The following is a 20,140-nucleotide window of genomic DNA, read 5'->3' on the forward strand; positions in this document are numbered from 1 at the left end:
GTGAGACAGCTGCAGACATACTTTGGGCAAACACCAAGGGTTGCAGGTGGTCAGCCCCGTGGGAGAAGATAAAGCCCAGGAGCGAAGGGGAGTAGGAAGAAGTGTTAATTGCAGAAAGGTCTAGGCCATATTTCAAGTGACATTCATGTGATGGCTCCCATGGGAGCGGTGACCCACCTCTCCTGCAGGTTGGCCTGGGTAGGGTACGTGCCTGGTATTGTGAGAAGGGCTTTGGAACCCATGGTTCCCATTGGTGAGGACCTAATAAACCCATCTGTTTGGTGCCAGACGCGGGGCCAGGTGCCTCCATGGGCCATCTCTTTGATTCTTATCAAGTCTAAGTCTGCTGCTTAGGTTCCATCGGGACATGAAAGCTCGGAGAGGCTAGGACACGGCGGAGGTGGGACTGAAACCTAGGTTTCTAAAAACTGTTTGTTACACCACTCATCTGGGGGTCTTTCTCGACGATGATCTATGCTCACTACAGGCCCCTGTCCCAGGGGTCTGAGCAGCTGCGAGGTGAGTCTTCAGTATGCGTAGGAATCCCCTGGGATCTTGTGAAAATTCAGATTGTGAGTCCTTAGGCCTGAGTGAGCCTTGAGAGCCTGCATTTCTAATCTGCTCCCAGGTGATGTGATGCTGCGTGTCCACAGGCCATACTTTGAGTAGCAATGCTCCAAACAGAGTATGACAAGCATATGTCATCAGGCTGTCGGGCGGTTTTCAGAGGCCATGTTACTCCCTTCCCCCCTTATGCTCCCCAAAAAAGCACAAGCCCACCGCACCTTGCCCGGGTTAATTACAGGTGGCTGTGCAGTCTCACCTCTCCACTCCCAGCTTCTCTGGCCACTGGCTATTCCTGAAAGGTCCTCTCCCACCCCATTTCTCCACCTAGTGGGGTCTCTTACTCAACCTTTAGGACCAAACTCAAATATTGCCTTCTCTATGAAGCCTTCCCTGTTGCTCTGACCACATAGCTCTAGTTTCTTGTTTGCACATGAGACGGTGCCTGGAGAGACGGAGGGAAGAGCCTGTACCTTGGCCCTCCTTCTGCTGGAGTCTAGCACAGCCCGCACATAGGAATAGTAAGGATTCAATAAGAGAGTGTAAAGAGGGAAAGGCCGAGGGAAGGAGGCCCATCCCACACTGGGGTGGCTAGCTTGACCTTTCTTACAGTCTCCCTGACAGGTACCATGACCGGGTCCTGGAGTTCTTTGGGGCCCAAGCCAGAGTTCTCCACCGGCAGGCAGCCGGGCCTGGCCTATGTGTTTCGCAGGTCAGGGCACGGGTGCTGTGTTTTGTCCCTCTGCTGGGCCCAGGAGGCCCCCAGTGCCAGGATCCGTGATCAGAGGCCACTGCTCTGGACTCCCAACTGTTGGTATTAGAGGCATTTGGCTTATCTGAGGAACTAAAAATAATGCCGATGAGAATGAGAATAACAGCCCTAATTACCACCATTACCATAAAGGCGCTGTCATTGGGGTGGTGGGGGAGGAGTCAGAAAGAAATAAATCTTCCTATTCATTAGTCTTGGGTGAATCATTCCACGTGTTACTGGCATTCACACCTGCTGCAGTGTGTGCCCAGCCAGAGGCGAGCCATGCTTGCTGATGCATGTGAATATATAAGCTCCCACAAGGGAATGTGAGCAAGGGTCCAGCCTCAATACTGTGTGCAGACTTGGGCACCTTAGTCCCCACCTTGGGTTATCATATTCTTAGTGGATATGATAACCAAAGTCCCTGTAGGAACCTCATTCAGGCCTGTTCTCAGGTGACAGCATCTTCCTCCCCAACTATGTACGAGAACGGGAGTTCATCAAGGAGAGAGGCATTTCCCTGAGCCCCATCCCACCCTCTGCAACATTCAGGACTCAGCCCTGGATGCGTGGGGCAGATGCAGAACAAGACGAAACAAGCTGCCTGTCCTCAGCAAACTCCCCATCTTGGGGAAAAGTGCCAGAACCTACAATCACACCCAATACCTATTCTTTAAAAACAAAGACTACCACGGATCCAAGTGTGGTCCAATAACCAGCCGCATCAGATTCACCTGGAATGCTTTTAAAGAATGCATATCCCTCTTCCTATAGCTCGATCTACTGATTTGGCATCTTCGAGGATGGAGCCCAGAACCACGTGTTTTAACAAGCTCTCCCTGTGATTTTCATGCCTCCTAAAGTTTGTAGACTGCCAAGTCCTAGAGGGTGCGGTCAGAGGTCTGCCAAGCTCTGGCGGGCTTGATGGAGGGAAAGCAACAATGGGGCACAGGGCGAGGACAGGGTCCTGAGGCAGCTGCCTGTTTGACTGAGCAGAGGGTTTCTGATACCCATTAGGGGTCATCTGCCTGCTTGAGATAGGAAGTGCTGCTCTTGGAAGATGCTGCCTAGGCCTCCATATCCCTCCCTAGACATTTCCAGAAAGCTAGAGTCACTGTGGCCAGCTGAGGGGTTTCTGGATTGACTAGAGAGAGAAGGAGGCCGAGGGAGAATAGCTATTGGCCGTCATCTCTGTCAAGCCCACCCTTTTACCTGCATTCTCACTCACAGATGAGCTGGGCCTGAAGCTGGTTGAGGGCTGTAGACACAGCTGAAGTGTCTCCTACCTGTACACAGCTCGCTTGTCAGCCTCCAGCTGGGCCTGGGGGTCGATGGGGGCACTGGGTACAGGTGTGCTGGCAGCAGCTGAGGGGGCAGAGATGTGGACAGCCTGGGCCTTGGAGGGTGGCTGGGTGGTTGCCGTCATCTGCAGAGAGAAGAAAGGGGAGATGGTGGGTTAGCATGGCCAAGGTACTGGTCTCCAGGCTGTAGTGTGAGGTCTGCCTTGGCCTGTGCTGTGCCCTGAAGAGAGCATGTGGGCAAGAGAACTGTGAGCACACAATGAGCATCCATTCGTATGTGTGCTACAGTGGGGAGAAAAGCTGGCTTTCTTCAAATGAGCATGTTCTAGAAAACAACTTCAGCCATCCAAAACCAGGAGATGCCCAGCACACTCTGAAAAGAGATGACTCTTAATGCAAATATGGTAACCCTTGCCCAGAAGGAGAAAAAAACAATAGGATGAACCCTTTAAATTGTGCTTATGAGTCGTCTGGACCATCATACAGTTGATTTGATGACTTTGAAAAGCAGGAATAAAGGAGCTGAATCAGCTGTCATTTGGACACAGGTTTATTTATTCCCTTTAATGCAAGCCACAGGCAATGGTCCCAGCGGTTTTGACTGAATGGCTCTCCAAATTTGGTTTACCTGGCCACTTCAAGACAAGCAGTCTTTAGTGGGCAATGGACAGATTCTTGTTCTTGGCCATAACAAATATTTAGGGCAGGGGTTTTCATAATCTGTGACATGTTTATGAAGGTGTCCCGAGGTCGGCAATTTTGTACCAACCAGAGCAACTCCTTTTAATACTATCTATTAGATTTTCTATCTAAGGTTTTATTTAAAGAAATGGTTCAATGATTTAATTTTTTTAAAAAAACCATCATTATGGAGTTTCATGCTTTTTTATTTCCTTCAGTCAAAGAAATGTCTACAAGTGTGAATGATGATAAGCCTCAACTGATCTCTTATACCACCCTGTCCATAGTACGATGGTAGCTCTCTCCACATGTGGTGTTGGGCTTCATGTACTTATCTGTCTTCTCCTCTGAGGCCTTGTTCCCTCCTTCATAGATAGCTTCCAACTGACACATACTTAGTAAAAAGGTTTGATGCTTATTAAAAATACTTGCGGAGAAAATGAGTGAGTAAATAAATGAATGAACGTGCCTTGAAAGAATCAGATATTTTATAGTTGCAAAGTTCATCATATGAATCTAGGTCCCTGCTTTCTGGAAGAAAAAGTATTATACTTCTGTGAATACAAGCATTGCTGGTGCATATATCCCCAAGACATTTGCATGTCTTCATTTAGATCTCTTCATTTAGATCTCCGCTCAGATGCCACCTCTTTGGAGTATCATACAGCCCCTCCGCCTTTTGCTTTATTTTTCTTCATAGCCCTTACCATGACCATATTCTATATTTATGTGCTTATTGATTTTCTCTTCACTCCCAGCTAAAACGTAAACTCATGGAGTGATTGTAACAGTTGAATTCGTAGGGCCCAGAATAGCCTGGCACTAGTAGGTGTTCAATAAATATTTGTTGAATCAATGAATAGATGAATGATGGATGGTGAATGAGATTGAGACTGTAAAAGAAATGTACCTGCTTTCCTAGATTGTATCATTGTTTATTAGGCAGAAATACCCTTGCCAGTGTCGGCTGATCTGGGGGAGCCTTTCCAATCTCAGTGGGTAAGAGGCTAGACATAGCATCATGGTGCCTGGAAGCCAGAAGACAACTGTTTGAATCCTACCGTCTCCCCCTATTAGCCTTTGACCTTGGGCAAATTCTTTAACTTTCCTAAGCTCCTATTTTCTCATCAGTAAGAAAATTGGTGACCTTTTGGAATTCATGAGTATTAAGGAGGTGCTGTAAGAAAGAAAGTAGAAGCAAATGCTGTTCCAATTTTCAAAATAGAGAAAGAAAGTGAATTCTGAAAAAGCTAAAACCCAGTCATCTTCACACTTATCTGGGCCAGATTCATCCCTTCATTCACTAACGCAACTGATCACTTCTTCAAATACTTCTTGAGTCCCTGCCATGTACCAGGCACCATGCTGGGCACTGGGATCACAAAGACGAGAGACTGCTATCAGAAAGCTCAGTTCGTGGATCTGACATGATCATTAAGCTTGCAGATCAGGAAAACATGGTGTAAGCGACCTCAGCAAGGTATTTCCCATGATAGCCTGGCAGAAAACGTGGAGAGACGCAGCCTGGTGGACAATTGCATGGATTAGCAAACTACACCCAAGGGATGACAATTAAAGGATAGATATCAGTTTGGGGCAGGTTTCCAAAAGAGTGTCACATGCTTCCTCCTTATCCTCTTATTCAGCACTTTAATCAGTGATTTAGAGAACGTCTAAAAAAATGCTCAACAAATTTACGAATGCCGTGAAACTGGGATCCAAAAGATCTTTACAGATTTTGGCAAGGGGCTAAATCTGATAAGATTAATCTTCATCTAATAAGTTAAACTTTAACACTTCTAACATTTGGGCCAAGAAAATCCAATATTGAAGTGCAGGGAGGAAGAGACATGGCTTAATAGCCGTGTTTTAGTTGACAGCTGGCTCAGTGTATCCAAAGTGTAATGTGTCTGTCAAAAAAATCCAACCTAAACTAATGCTAGCTGAGGATGCATTAACAGAGGCATTGCTCACAGCATGCAGAAACTTCTGGTCTTGCACTACTCTGATTAAACAAGTACATGAAAATACATTCAAAGCAGAGTCGGCCAGGATGGTAAAGGGGTTCGGTACTTCGTTGTATGAGGAATATTTGAAGGACCCTGGAATATATAAGCAAGATTTGGAGGATGGGGGAGAAGAGGAGACATGAAAGCCCCCTTTGAATATCTGAATGAGGGGATTTGATTATATCAGTTCTGTATGACTCGAAGGGCCGAACTACAAGCAATGCATTTGATCTATAACAAGGAGACAACCTAAATAATACTTTTCCAATCCCCCAACTCTTTAAGGCTGGAATGGGCTGCTTCCCTTTCCAGGTGAATTTCCTGCCACTGCAGAGGCCAAGTAGAGTCGGACTGACCAGCTGGGCCACTGTGGAGAAGATGGGAGCTTCAGCTGGGTGGCTGGGTTACATGATAGCTGAAGTCCCCTCCAACTCCAACAGGCTCAGACACCATGAGGGTGTTTTAATAATCACCACCCACCACACAGTGCTGGTGTGAGGCTCGGATTTGACGATGTGTAGTATGTAAAAGTGCTTTGGAAACTCTAGAGCGCTTCACAGATGGAGGAGAGGTTGTTATTATTAAACATGAGATTTCCGGAATGTACTTCTGCCATAAAGCAAGGCATAGCTACATCTGCACAGCTCGTTTGAGGGTGACATGTAGGGGGAAGAGTGTGCTCTGCTCTGCCCACTAGGAGTGAGTTTCCTCATGTCCTTGAAGGAATCCACAAACGGCTTCTGTTAGCTGAGCTCCTGGGATGAAGAGGGATGAAGCAGGATGAAGTCCCCCTCCTAGGCAGGAGTTCGGGGAAAGGTGGGTGGGGAAGGCCCTGGTGGGTGAAAGAGGAAACCTCAGAATAAAATGTAAATCAAAAGCGGTCACTTGCCAGTGTCCTAAGAGGCCCCAGCTGAGAGGCTGTGACTGGCAGAAGTATGGAAAGAAGACAGCAGAGCTGGTCTGAGGAGGACGATGACTCAAATTTATATAGCTCATGGGGGCCAAGTCAGCAAACTGTGCATTTCCTGCAGGTTTGGAGAATGAGTGTTTATCCCCAAATAGGTTTCTTTTTCTAGCCAGAGATATCCACTTCCCAAGAATTGGAGCTCAAAGGGAGAGGACCTGCAGCTGTCCACAGGGCTTGGGGGCCAGGAGGATGGGAATAACTTGAATTTTTGGGGGGGAATTTACTGGGCAGCACAGTCTAAAAAGTAGGCTCAGGTGTGAACCAGGCGCAGGCCGTGGCTATTAAGCAGTGGGCTGAAACTGCCTTGTTCTGGCCTGTGAAAGCCAATTGTTAAATCTTCAGAAATTTTGCAAATTGGTTGACATCACATTGGGAGCTTGAAATTGGCCATGGTGGGAGCATTTACACCATGGAAATTGGCAAATGCTGCAAATCAGGGCTTGCCCCAGCGCTCCCCACCCCCACTCTCAGAGAGCAAGTTGTTAAATATTTACTAGCACATCTCTAATTTCAGTTTTTCCCCAAGTAGCTTTCTTCCATTCTTTTTGGTCTGGCATGGGAAGAAACTCATCTTATTCACTGCAGGAGGCCACTTGGTGCATTCACAGCTGGTCTCAGAACTGGCCACTCCAGATTTGGAGCTTTTCTCCAAGGAGCCCTCAGAGCACTCTGGAGACCCTGCCCTGGCAGCCCGCTAGGGAAAGGGACAGGTAGGCATCAGTGCAGGCATGGAGGACTGTCCCTTTTCAACCAGGGGAAGCTCAGGCAACGTTGAACAATGTCCTGAGAACTGCCCGGGAGATCAGAAAAGCCTCAGAGAATGGAAAGAGCAGAGGATCCGGCCCTGGGTTTGATGCTCCTCTGCCAATTATTAGCTACGTGTTTTGGGACAAGTTTCCTGATCTCTTTGGTTTCCTAATCTGTAAAATGCAGGAGATAATACTCACTCTGCAGGTTGTGCTGATTAATCAAGAGAACCAGACAATGGTTACTGGTGGGGCAGGAGGCAACATTCCCTGTGGAGGCCCCTATCAGATGTGACACTGTGCCAGCACCTACACACATGCTAATAAAATATTTCTGGAGTGGGTGCAGTGGCTCACACCTGCAATCCCAGTGCTTTGGGAGGCTGAAGTGGGTTCTGTGCTTCCCATGTCCTCTCTTGGCCTAGAGTTCTTTCTTGGGGCAAATATCCTGGGGCCATCACCTCCATGCACTTCCCTCCTGTAGGTGCTATAACCACTGGACTTCTCTCTGCCATCTAGCCAGAACCAGTTCTGCCTTAAGCTTGCAGCTAAGGAAACCCTGATTCTTGGTTTGAATCAGATTCTTGGTTTGAAGGTTCTTTCTTTTCCCATTCTAAAAAGGAGTGGGAAGAGTTGGGAGTTTTCAGATGTATATGCAGGTGTGTAAAATCTGGGTGGGGCTGAGAGATCCAGCCACGCTGGCAGTCTGGTCTTCTACTCATGAAAATGAGTAGGAGATGCTCCCTGGTGCGTTTTAAGGGGTGCTGGGAAGATCTAACTTGCCCTCAATGACACCCAAAACCCCCACAGATGCTTCTTTTCTGTAAAGCACTATCTTTTTCCAATTGTAGGGAAGAGTGACATGTTTTGTTCTAGTAAGCTAATAAAATATTTCTGGGCTCGGTGGAGAGGCTCACGCCACTGTAATCTGCAATCTCAGTGCTCTGGGAGGCTGAAGCGGGAGGACTGCGTGAAGCCAGGAGTTCAAGACCAGCCTGGACAACAAAACAAGAACCCATCTCTGCAAAAAGTAAAATAAATAGGCTGGATGTGGTGGTGTGTGCCTGTAGTATCAGCTACTCGAGAGGCTGAGGCAGGAGGATGCCTGAGTCCAGAAAGTCTAGGCTTCAGTGAACTACAGTCGTACCACTGTGCTCCAGCCTGGGAGACAGAGCAAGACCCTGTCTCTAAAAAAAAAAAAAAAAACAAAAACAAAAAAGAGAAAACAGCTATGTGGGCTTTCATGTTTCACAATAATCCTGCGCAGTAGGTTATCATCATCTCCATTTCGCAGATGAGAAAACAGAAGCCCACAGAGGGCCTTCTGACTAATCGTACTATATGAATTGGAGCATTTAATTACTTTTCTTTGAAGAGGAGAATGGAAAGATTTTTTTCCCATTCTGTGAAAAAAGAGGCAGGAGGCGTGGGGGGCTCAAATTAGAATGAAACTTCACTCCGCCTCTGCATGTGTTCTAAGTCTCTATCTCATCCACCCCGTCCTCACTGCTGGTTCCAGTTTGTCCCACTCCCTCAACAAACCTCTCCCCTACGAGTTCAAATCATTCTCCCAACAATGATGGTGCCAGAAACAGTTCTCCCACGCGGAACCCAGGTAGGAAGGCACAGCTGGTTTATTAACCAAAGGTGGCTCAAAGCTGGGTCGACTTCCCTCCGAAGCTACAAGGAGCCTGGAGGCCGAGAGCCCAGAGGAAACCTGCCTGCAGGGGCTTCAAGCCTTCTGGAGCCTGGAGGCCCAAGTTGCATTCAGCTACCGCCTCCTGCCAACTTCCCTTCAGACTTCCTATCTTGCTCATGGGAGGTGGGAGCAGATGGTTGAGAAGTGAGGCTGACACCAAGGTCTTTCCAGCACCCATAGAAGATGGTTGGCGTTGGGGAGAGCAGAAGCGTCCGTTTCAGACAGAACTAGTTTTGAATCCCACCCTTACCACTTACAACCTTAAAGATGTAACTTTACCTTCCAGGGTTTCAGGTTCCTCATCTGAAAAATAGGCGAGGTGCCTCCTACCTCCCACCGCCATGATGGGGATGGCTGTCTCCTCCAGGGGATGATGGCGGAGCATCCGGAATCGGGTCAGGCTCCTCTCCCCCAGGCCTGCGTGGCCCTCAGCATGCTGCTGCGACCTGTCTGCTCACTCGAGTGCCTCCCTCCCTCACTAGACTGTAGGATCCTTGAGGGCAGGACCAGGGCTTTTCTGTTTACTGTCATAGCCTCAGTGTCTGGTAGAGTGAGTATCTGAAATATCTGTTGAATCAGGAATGACTGGTACGGAGTGGGTAGGTCCGATTGAATGCTACCATTTTAGCTGCAGATTTACCTCCTTGACCCGGAATCCTCAGGCCACAAAAGATAAGTCTACAGTTCCTGACCATATAACCGACTGGGGGGAACTGGGTGTCCAGCCCAGAGCTGGAGACAATGGCACAGAGCACGATGTGCTGGGATGAATCTCTACTTTGTATTTGGCTCTCTCCTGCCTGTGTGATTTGGGCAAGTTACTCAACCTTTCTCAACCAGGGTCCTCATCTATAAAATGGGAATAATTATACTCAAGGTACAGGGTGTGCGGCATTAAATGAGACAATTATATGCAAAGTAGCTGGCACTCAGTAGCTATTCAGCATATGGCGGTTATTGTTAATATAATCCACATACCCTACAGCCCACACCCTGAGAGCTGGCTGCTGTTGTTTCTCTCATGTGGGCTGCCCTGGGGGTCCTGCCAGTATGGGTGCCACCCCTGCTGAAGGAACCCATTCTGCATAAGCTCCCTGGGAAGTAGGCAAGTGTGAGTTCCAGTGCAGGAACAGGGGGCCCGTGGTGTCACAGAAGGTTACATTATGTGTTACCAGCTTGGAATTGAGTGGCATGCCCAAGGCAAGGACTCAGTTCCTCTAAGCCTCAGTTTCCCCATCAGGTAAAAATGGAGCTATTAATATCTCTTCCCAGGGCTACTGTGAGACCATATGTGAGGGTGCATTGCAAGCAGCAGATGCCCAGCAAACCTTGGTTTCTAAGCAATTCTAATGCTTCCTTTTGCTAGATTTCTCCTCTGAATCAAATCCAAATCCCACCCTCTGTTCAGATCCAGCCCCAGTGCCCCCACACCTCCTATGCCCCCCGCCACCCCTCCTCCGCATACGGTCTTGCTCGTTATGACCATTAAACCCCCACACACCTCCCACAGGGTCTCTTTCTAAAAACGCTGAACACCCAAGCCCGCACCTTCTCAGCACAGACACTCCTTTTTTCCCTTTTTCTTTTTTTTTTTTTGAGATGGAGTTTCGCTCTTGCTGCCCAGGCCGGAGTGCAATGGTACCATCTTGGCTCACCGCAACCTCCACCTCCCGGATTCAAGTGATTCTCCTTCTTCAGCCTCCCGAATAGCTGGGATTATACCGGACACGGTGGCTCATGCCTGTAATTCCAGCACTTTGGGAGGCCGAGGTGCGCAGATCACCTGAGGTCAAGAGTTCGAGACCAGCCTGACCAACATGGAGAAACCTCATCTCTACTAAAAGTAGAAAAAAACACAGACACTCCTTCTAAGAGGACATTCCCTCTTCTGAGCCCTCCATCTGACATGGCAGAGTGGGCGCCAGCCAGCCCCAGGAGAGCCCCCTTAAGCTGCCAAAACCTTGCGTTCTGGCTCCCTGGGGCTGCCCAGGCCTGGCCCTCTAGGGGCCGCTGAGATTTCAGGCAGACCCGGCAGGGCTGGCACTCCCTCCAGGTCGGGGCAAGCCAGGTGCGGATCAGTTTCCTGGCAACCAGGAGAGAAGCCAAGGACCTGCGAAGAGGTCAGGGCTTGAGGTCACTTGGTAAACATCAAGTTTGGCCTTAACAGGTAGGAGGCAGCAGGGGGCATGAACAATGTTGTGGGGCACAGAGTCCAGGGCGCTCCAGACCTGGGCCTGCTCAGGCGAGCTGGAGTGCAGGGATATGTCCAGTTTAAAGACATAGATGGCTCAAGCAGGCAGAGAGAGAGGTCACTGTGTACAAAGAGAAGAAAGGCCCAGCAGAAAAGAAAAAAGAAAGAGAAGAGTCTGTTTTGATGAGTCAAAGCAAGGGAAAGTGGGTCCCCATATGGTGTTGCCCCCAGGGGCAGAGAGACCCTTCGATTACAGTCACAGAAAAAGCTGAGGGAACTTTCAAAACTCCTGGAAGCTGCTCACAGATCCGCAGCCTTGCACCTGCCCAGCCCTCCTCCCCTTACCCTATCGCCTCAGACCTACCCTTGGTTGCCTGACCATGCCCGATGGTGTCCACCCTCCTGCCTTTCCGACGGTGTCCACCCTCCTGCCTTTCCGATGGTGTCTACCCTCCTGCCTTTCCGACGGTGTCCACCCTCCTGCCTTTCTGATGGTGTCCATCCTCCTGCCTTTGCTCCCATAGCTGCCTCAGCAGGGACTGTCCTCATGTCCCCCACAGCCTGCCTCCCACCCAGATGCAGCTTCAACTCTTCCAAGAAGCCTTTCCTGCTTCTCCTCCCTCCCCAGGCCTCGGAAGACTGGACTCCTGCCTCATCTAAATGCACCCCAACACCGGGCCCTTTGTCCATCTCATGAGCGGGCTGGTCTCCCAGCTTCCATGCCTGCCCGTGGTGCACTCCCACGTGTTAAATGAGCGAAGGATGACCCCAAGGAGACAATGATGAGGGATGTGCTAAAGACCTCCAGGATCTCAAAGCCTGGGAGAAGCCAAAGAGGGCTCCTCAAAATATTCCCCAACCCAGTTAGCCCAGGGAGAGGAAGGGCCGGCAGCAGAGCCAGGCAGCCCAACGTAGCTCAAAGAGGCTCTCGGAACAGTGGGCCTCGGTCACCTCCATTCTGATCTTGGGCCAAATGGATAGAACGGGCCACAGAAGAGTTACTCAGTGGTGTACAATGGGGGTTTTGGTTAGCTGATTAATTTTAAAAGGGTTTGTAAGCGGTGGTTTACAAAATGTGACTCATGGAACATTCACTGCTCCTAACTGCATTTCCAGTGAATGAGCTGTCACTGACAGGAGGCTAAGAAAAGTTGTGGACTCCACTTTCCAGCTTTGTGCATTCTCCTGGGAACTGATGGCCCCCTGCCCATCCCACTGCTTCCCTCTGGAAGATCCTTCCCTTTTGTAATAGTCCCAAACCAGTGATTTCCAAAAGGCCTTTCAGAGGGCACGCCAGAATCCCAGTGTGTGCACATCTCTGTGTATCGTGTGTGTAAGGGGGTGTTCATAGCTGGTAAAACCTATTTGACATGCCTATTATGTTCCTAATAAAAAGTAATTAAGGTTCAATCCTATCTGGGCTGCTGGAGATGTGCAGGTGATTGAGTGAAGAATGAAATTGGGGTACGGGTGAAAAGGGGTGGAAGAACACCACTGTACTTTTTGTAACCACACTCTCAACAGTCTTGCAAGGCGGGGAGGGCAGAGTTATTCTCATTTTACAAACGCAGAAACTAAGGCCCCATATGGACTCTAAGCTCCAAGAGGACAGGAACTCCGTTGATTTTGCAACCCAGTACATAGCACAATGTCCGCACAGCCCACAGGATACACTCAATGTTTATCGAATGCATGAGTGAATGAAAGAAACAGCTCTGAAACTACTTGCCTGGATCTGTATAATTCATCAGCAGTGGAGCTGATGAATGATACAAATTCTTATTACAAGGCCTGATTCCTGAATTTCTACAAGGTTGAGTCATTCCATCCTCCTCTTCAGATCACAGACTTCAAGAACGGCAAGCATCCTGGGGCCCTAACTCATCCACCCGCCTCCTGCCAGGCCGCACACACACCAAAGCTTTCCAAAGACCAACTAAGACCAACGGCACAGGAAAGGGAGGCGGAGCACGTAAGGTCCTCCCCAGACCCGCTGCTGACTTGGATCGCCTGTCCCCTGATTTATTTTAGGCTTTGTATCCCAGGGCCATTAACTATTTTTGTAGCTGTTTAGGGCATTTGTCCTGCTTGGGGACAAGGGGGTAGACAATAAAATCTCTGTTTTTGGTAAATATCAGGATATAGTAAGTTCATCAAATAAAAAACCTAGACCAGGCCAGTAGAGTGTTTCTCCCCAAGCTTTAAAGCCATGCTGACAACCCACCACCTCCAAATGGGCATAAAGGCCCCGTCGGACCTGCAGGTTGTTTTTGCCTTTTACACAATGAAGAGTCCAGGTCTTGAGTGAGTGGGAGTGCAGGGATATGTCCAGCTTAAAGACATGGGTGGCTCAAGCAGGCAGAGAGAGAGGCCACTGCGCACAAAGAGAAGAAAGGCCCAGCAGAAAAGAAAAAAGAAAGAGAAGAGTCTGTTCTGGTGAGTCGAAGCAAGGGAAGGTGGGTCCCCATATGGTCCTGGGGTGTTGCCCCCAGGGGCAGAGGGAGCCATCAATCACCATCACAGAAAAGGCTTAGGGGAACTTTCAAAGCTGCTGAATGAACTCTATTGCTGCAAAGCGAATGTGTTTCACAGGCAGCTGAGCAGAGGGACCTGCAAGGCAGGGGGCTCCAGCCCTTAAAGAGACGAGAGGAATGTAAAGCGAGTGTGAAAACATCTGAACCCGCTTCTGCCTGTCACAGCTGCATGGCCTGGATGGAGGCCATTCACAGCCAGGGGCCCCAGCCACCCCCTTTTGCCTCCAGTTAATTAAACCAGCATGGGGATCCTAATGACTGATCAAATCCCATCCAGCTTCCCCAGGATATCTGCCTCCCCTGGCCCCACCTGGAGTGGGGATGGTGCTGGGACAGGGAGGGAAAGACGGTGTCCAGAGAGACGGGTCTGGCTTCCTCAGTGTGGCTGGCCCAGCTTTAGCCTTCCTCTTGAAGGGTAAGTGAGACACTGCTGTGTTGACCCCAGATCTCAGTGCCGTGTCCTGGAGTCCCAGACACCATTCTCCCAACTCTGAGAGATGCTGGAGGATCAGGGTGGGGGGAATGGGAGGGACGCAGCTTTTGCAAAGGACCCTGAGCAAACACTCGACTTCCTTCCAAAGTGAGTCTCCCAAAGCGGATCTCAACAGGGAGTTCTAACTGCCTGTCTTGTCTCTCTCTGGTCAAAAATGAGGCTGCATCCTTGGTGAACTGCCAAAACCCTTTTAATGCCAATCATCAAGTAATGCTACGTGAGCACCTAGCTACCTAGCCATCAATTTGTTCCTAAACTATCCATTGAGTTTAGTTTCACATCGACAGGGGCTGTGCCTAGTGGGTCAGACTAGGATCTACCAAGATTTCTGCTTTCTAGTCCAATGCTCATGCAGCTGACATGCAGGGGACACGCAGACTGAACGTCCTAAACATTGAATACACACTCAAATAGATACAATATTTATCTTGCTAATAAGCCAAGGGCAAAGCTATTTTTGGAACGGTAGGTATGTGTCTGCGTTTGAGGAAAAGTTGTAGCGGGTGGTGCCGATAATGAGAGTGTGTTTTGTGTGGGAAGGTGAGGGGAGTGAAGTGGTTGCCTTTGCTAGTGAACCCGGATGGCTCCCCAGAGTGGCTGAGGGAGCTACAGAAGTGAGAACTTCGCTTGGTGGGTGATGTTGCATATGGGTGTTACAGGAAGGTCTCGAGTGACATTTCTGAGAGTACACAAATCAGAGGTATTTGCCTAGGAGTGACAGGGTGGTCGTGTGTTCCCAAGAAAATTCTGGGAGGGAGGCTGGAGTGACACTTGCTGGGATACTAAGCAAGGCAGGAGAGGAAAGAAACAGTAGCAAATGGAAGGGTCAGTGGGGATGCTGGGGCAGTGGGAGGACGGGGCTGTGAAAGTCCAGCTGACAGCCAGGCCACTATGGCAGAGATGCAGAACAGAAGCGGGGTGATGCTGGAATCAACACAATGCACTGAACTGAGGATCACACACCTATTTCACATCCAGGTCTCTCTAGAGACAGTGTGGTCATTAGGCAATCATGGTAGAATTACACCACCCTGGTGACTTAACCCTACCTCTTCAGGGCACAAAGTGAGGGTCTGCATCAAGGACCCAGTTACAGCATGCTGGAATTGGGGTCCTGTAGTTAAGACAGTAGAGGGTGCTGCTACTCTGGCAGAATTTAGCAGGAAGCTAACAGAAGGAAGAAGTAGGTCACAGGGAGGGTTCCATTGGGTTGTTGCTTTTGCACTTTCTTTTTTTCTTTTTTGAGATGGAGTCTCACTCTGTCTCCCAGGCTGGAATGCAATGATGTAATCTTGGCTCACTGCAAACTCCGCCTCCCGGGTTCAAGCAATTCTCCTGCCTCAGCCTCTCAAGTAGCTGGGACTACAGGCGTGTGCCACCATGTCTGGCTACTTTTTGTATTTTTAGTAGAGACAGTTTCACCATGTTGGCCAGGCTGGTCTCGAACTCCTGACCTCAGGCAATCTACCCACCTCGGCCTTCCAAAGGGCTGGGATTACAGGCATGAGCCACCGTGCCCAGCCTGCTTTTGCACTTTCTAAACATACAGTCATCCTTCGGTGCACAATCAACAGAGTGATGACCTTACAATCAATCGCAAAATTTCTCCAGGATGGACTGCAACAGAACCGAGGGGCTAGAAGCCTCTTAACCATTGTATCACTTGGCTTGTGCCCAAATAGCACGAGGCCATAACCATGAATGTTTCTCTACTAAAATGGGAAGAAAAAAAAGGCCTTCCTCATTTTTAATAACTTTATTCCCCAAACTTCAAAAATGAAATTGCCAAGTTAAGAACTTGCCTTGAAAAAAAATTCTAATTTATTATAAAGAAGGTCCGGGGCTTGGGAATTTTTTAATGCAGATTCCTAATTTTCCAAAGTGAGATTCTCCTGTGCATTTGAATAGATTATGCTCGGTATTGCTAGCCCTTAGCACAACGGGAACATTATTAAAACGATCGCATGGGTCTCAGAGGAAGGGCTCTGCGTCTCGCTTCCTTTTTCATTTGGGGGACTTCGTATCAGAGACTGTCCATTTGTTGCCTGTGGAAGAAACTGGGTTTCTGAAGAGGTGATGGAGAAGTGTGCTTAGCTGCCCACGTTGTGAGGAAACAAGTCATACGTGGTCCAAACATGATGAGATTAGACCTAAAGGAATGAGGAGGGAGTGGGCCTTGTTTCCTGAGAGCTCTGTTTTGGACAGGATTCCCTGGTGTGCCTGACCCATGTCCCCATCAGGCTCTGCTTCCCTGAAGATGTGGAGTCTCAAAGAGTGGCTGGTTCTCGGGGATATGAACACTCTAAAGGGAAATGCAGTAGAGTCTCCCCCTAGGAAGCTGGGGTCCATATCTCGAAAAGATAAAGGGAAGAAGTCAGGGGTCCAATGCAAGTTTGCAGAAAGTGCCAGCAGCCAGGCATGCATGGAAGAGCTATTCCTACAAGGGAGCCCCTCCTAGAAGCCCGAAAGAGTGGGCAGAAGGCCCTCAAATACCAGCCCTCTCCGCAGAGAACAGCCTCTCCCCCTAGAGTCAGAAGCCTTTGTTCTGGAGGCCTCCACCAGCTCCCCCATCCCTCCCACTCCACCCCTGCCCGAGCTCCTCTCCCTTAGCCCCACATCCAGCTCAGTTTCCTTGGGAACCAGCTCAGCTTGGGGAAGGCCAATGGCAATTTGGGCATAGCCTAGTGGCTTCGTCAAGGCCATGAAGACCCTGACACCTTGACCTGGTCAGTTCACCATGGACACTGATGCTTCTTGTCAGATATTTCACTCATGGATTGCCAGGGTTACAAATAGATGGCAGCTTCCCCAGGGCAAATTATTCCTTTGCTCTAAATGTGAAGATTTTAAATGGTGACAGTCTGGAGGATCCTCAGAGAGGAGAGCCTTCGGGCAGTCCCTGTATCTGGCTTCTGTCTAAGACCTTAGATAGGGAAGTGGAGTCTCCCTTCTACCTCACAAAGGCTAGAGCAGCTTAGTGGTGACTTCTGGGGAGCTGAGCACCTTAGGACTGCAGCCCACCTCCATCCGTCCCTCAACAGCTGGGATGTATTAATCCAGCTGTATGCTGACCATTAAATTAGGCTTCTGGATCAGCATTCAACACAGGCCCTTGCTGCAGCTCTCCCGCTAATCCCCGCCAAACCAAAACTTCTCCCAGCTGCCCAGGCAGTCAAAACAGGGAGGGGTGGGTGAGAGGGGAGCGGCTGCCATCAGTCATGCCAACGCAGTGTTCTCTGACCTCTCAGCCCTGCCCTGGTCTATCCTTGAGTCTTGGGTATAGAGGTGTGGGCCTTGGCAGCTACCACCTGCTAAATACAGGAAGAGTCCCCATCTCTGTTCCCCATTCTGACTGGAGAGAGAATCCAGTTACAAAACGAGTGGAGCCCAAGTTCCCACCACTGAATCGATACGTGGGCACCGATGTGTGCTGGCTGAGCAGAGTGGGAACGGATCTGCTGCTATCGAAGAAGGACGATCTTGCCCCTATTCTGGCCCCTAGCTTCTCCTTCTCTCACTTCTTTCTTGGGAGGCAAAAGGTTCCCATCAGTTGAGGGCTCCTTCTGAACTTTGTCTCGGAAGCTGAAACTACAGAGGGAAGGGACTTGACATAGTGCTGAATGCCTGGAGGCTTTCAAATACAAGAGCCATGTAAAGGCCAAGCTCAACCCTGTGGCTTATTCATGGAAACTACTGGCATGAGCAGAGGGGTCCCTGAGGATGGGGTTAGGCTGGGAGAGTTGGGGAAGTAATGTGATTTGATATGTGGGAGCGGGGCCGTAGACATGTGCTCAGAGATGGGTGAAGGACCAGGGCTTTTGGACCTTCAAGGGCAGAGCAGTCGAAGGGGTTCCATATGCTGAGTACGCTAGAAAGAGGCCCCAGAGCATCTGGTAATCTCCCGGGGGATGACAATGATGTATAAAGCAGCTACTATATGCTCTCACTAGGCTGGGGGCATCAGGACTATAGTGAGCACAAGCCCAGCATCTGCATCTTAAGACCCCTTTCATGCTGCACAAATTTTCCATGTAGCCCATGAGAACCGCTGTGTTTGATGAGTGAGGGATGGCAGGGTAAGGCAGAGACTGGCTGCTGGAGGAGTGCAGATGGTAGCCTGCCCATAGCACTCAGCGGGCAACTGCTGCACATGGGCAAATGTGAGGATGGACATTCTAGCTGGGTGCATTTCACATCACAGGTGCCCAATAAATAATTGTCGAATTCATATTGACAGGAGAGTGCGAAGGGAGGCGTCAGAGAATGAAGGCTTCTGTGAAAGCACAGACACAAAACTCAAAGTTTCCAAAGAACAAAGGGTGGACAAGAGGAGCACCTGGGGGAAGCAAATAGGAAAAGCGGCTGGTCTCAAGGATGTGGGAGGGCAGCCCCCACAAGCTGGGCAGGCTTCCAGGAGGAGGAGGGCCGACAGCATGAAGACCGCGAGAAGGCACTGCTGAGGAGGGGCTGTTGCAGGAGTGGCAATCGGGGTAGGGGGTGCAGAATATCTTGGGGGGCAGCTGTGTCTGAGCTGAGGGGTGGAAGCTGGGGACCAGAAGAAAGGGGTTGTGGGGTATACAGAAGGAATCTTGGCTTTTAAAAAGTAGAAGCCCAGAGGAGTTCTGAAGAGAACAGAGATTCTCCCCATAGGCAGGCAGAGGAGGACAAGAGCCCAAGTGACGGAGACCGGGGGCCTGACACTCAGGAGCCTCTGAGTAGCAAGTTTCTCAAACACTCAGAGGGCGGTTCCACTCACATCTGGTACCTGGGTCTCCCCAGCTGTGGATTTTGCCCCAGTCACAACAAAGGGGTTTGGCTGGGCTTCTCTGCTGTCTGAGGGGTGGGGTGGGGGACAGGACTGTGGCCATTACTCTAGCTTCCAGTCCTAGGTCCCGGGTTCTGAACCTGGTGACTCCCCTTGGGGTCTATGTTTGCAGGACTCTCGCTCCCCAGGCTGAGGGGGAAGACCCAGGAGTGCCGCCAGGACATGACTGTGGGAGGCCTGGCTCAGCCAGTCAGCCCCTGGAATATCCCAGCCTGCAGCTGGGGCTCTAAGGCCACCACACTCCCTCCCCCATGGTGGGAGGCAGCGGCCCCTGCGCACTCACCTGTGGGCTGTCCTGGTAGGGTGGGGGCGGGACATTCTGCGTGGCCATCATCGTCAGAGCGGGGGCTGGGGAGGCATGTTGCATCATGGGATTGATTCACATGGAGGACCTGTGGGCAGGAGAAAGGGGGCCGCACCGTTAACACCGCCGAGCAGGCCCGCCCTGGGCACCCAGCAGCTCCCTGTGTCCCCCGCTGGGCCACCTGGGCCGGCCGGATGCAGCAAGGGTTGTACGCCCTTCAGGGCAACAAATGAGAGCTAAGGGAGAAGCCTGGGTGGGGAGGGGCTTGCTGTGCTATTTTGACTTGAAAGAAACAATATTCAAATCATATGTAAAACAACCGGTACCCCTGCAGCGGCGCTTTGTTCAGCATCAGCTCAGGCCTGTTGTGCATGTGGGGAGGGGTCCTAAGGGGGAGGAGACCTGCCTGGTAGGAGCACGGGGGACTGGAGACCATTTGGATACCCCTCCTTCCCCAGGAGGGCCCTGAGTCCCAGCCTGATAAGGGTGCTCCTGGCCCCGCTGTTCCCTAGGCTTTCTGGAGCAGCCACAGCGCGCACAGGGGCAGGAGGGCCCCAGGCCAGCTACAGAGCCCCAGGGTCCTCAAGCGCTGAGCTCGCCCCTCCCCAGGGCTAACCACACCTCCTAGTGGTGGCAAGGACACGGGGCCCGGACCCCTCCTCAGACTGCAGCCCCAGGGTGGCTGCCTGGAGGCCTTGGGGAAGGGAAAGAGGCAGGGAATGCCGTCCACTCCTGTACTTTTCCAGGCGCGGGCTTGTGACTATGGGCGTGTCCACAGATGTGCCTGCATATCCTATTAAGCAGGACTTTCCTCAGCCTTGGTTTAGTATGGTCACCGGAATGTGTGGGTGCGGGAAGAGCTGTCAGAGCCAAATGGGCTACCTGCCTCTTTGGCTGGTAGAAGACAGAGGCCAAGGGTGACTTGTGTATGGGAGGGCGGGGGTTGGGGGACTTGCTGGTGAAGCTGGGATGGAAGCAGCACCTCCAGATTCCCAGCTCTGGGTCTGCTCCACTGTTCCCCCCACCTTTTCCCCATCACCAGTAAGCAGGCGAGCTGTGCCCATGAAGCCTC

At 50.4% G+C, this 20,140-nt stretch overlaps 1 protein-coding gene across 3 annotated transcripts in view; it reads right to left on the reverse strand.

The window, feature by feature from the left end:
• PKNOX2 (PBX/knotted 1 homeobox 2) overlaps window positions 1-20,140 on the reverse strand; it is a 112,429-nt gene that overhangs the window by 62,232 nt on the left and 30,057 nt on the right. The window contains exons 3-4 of one of the 3 annotated variants that reach the window (XM_012001290.1): window positions 19,048-19,156; window positions 2,605-2,744 (exon numbers count right to left, since the gene is read on the reverse strand). In XM_012001290.1, the coding sequence (XP_011856680.1) occupies window positions 2,605-2,744; window positions 19,048-19,134 (227 nt within the window). In that variant the 5' untranslated portion in view covers window positions 19,135-19,156. The remainder of the gene's footprint in view (window positions 1-2,604; window positions 2,745-19,047; window positions 19,157-20,140) is intronic. The other 2 variants (XM_012001291.1, XM_012001292.1) reach the window with 2 other exon arrangements.

The sequence above is a fragment of the Mandrillus leucophaeus genome, unplaced genomic scaffold, assembly GCF_000951045.1.
Source record: "Mandrillus leucophaeus isolate KB7577 unplaced genomic scaffold, Mleu.le_1.0 Scaffold656, whole genome shotgun sequence".
In the NCBI taxonomy this organism is placed as follows: domain Eukaryota; kingdom Metazoa; phylum Chordata; class Mammalia; order Primates; family Cercopithecidae; genus Mandrillus; species Mandrillus leucophaeus.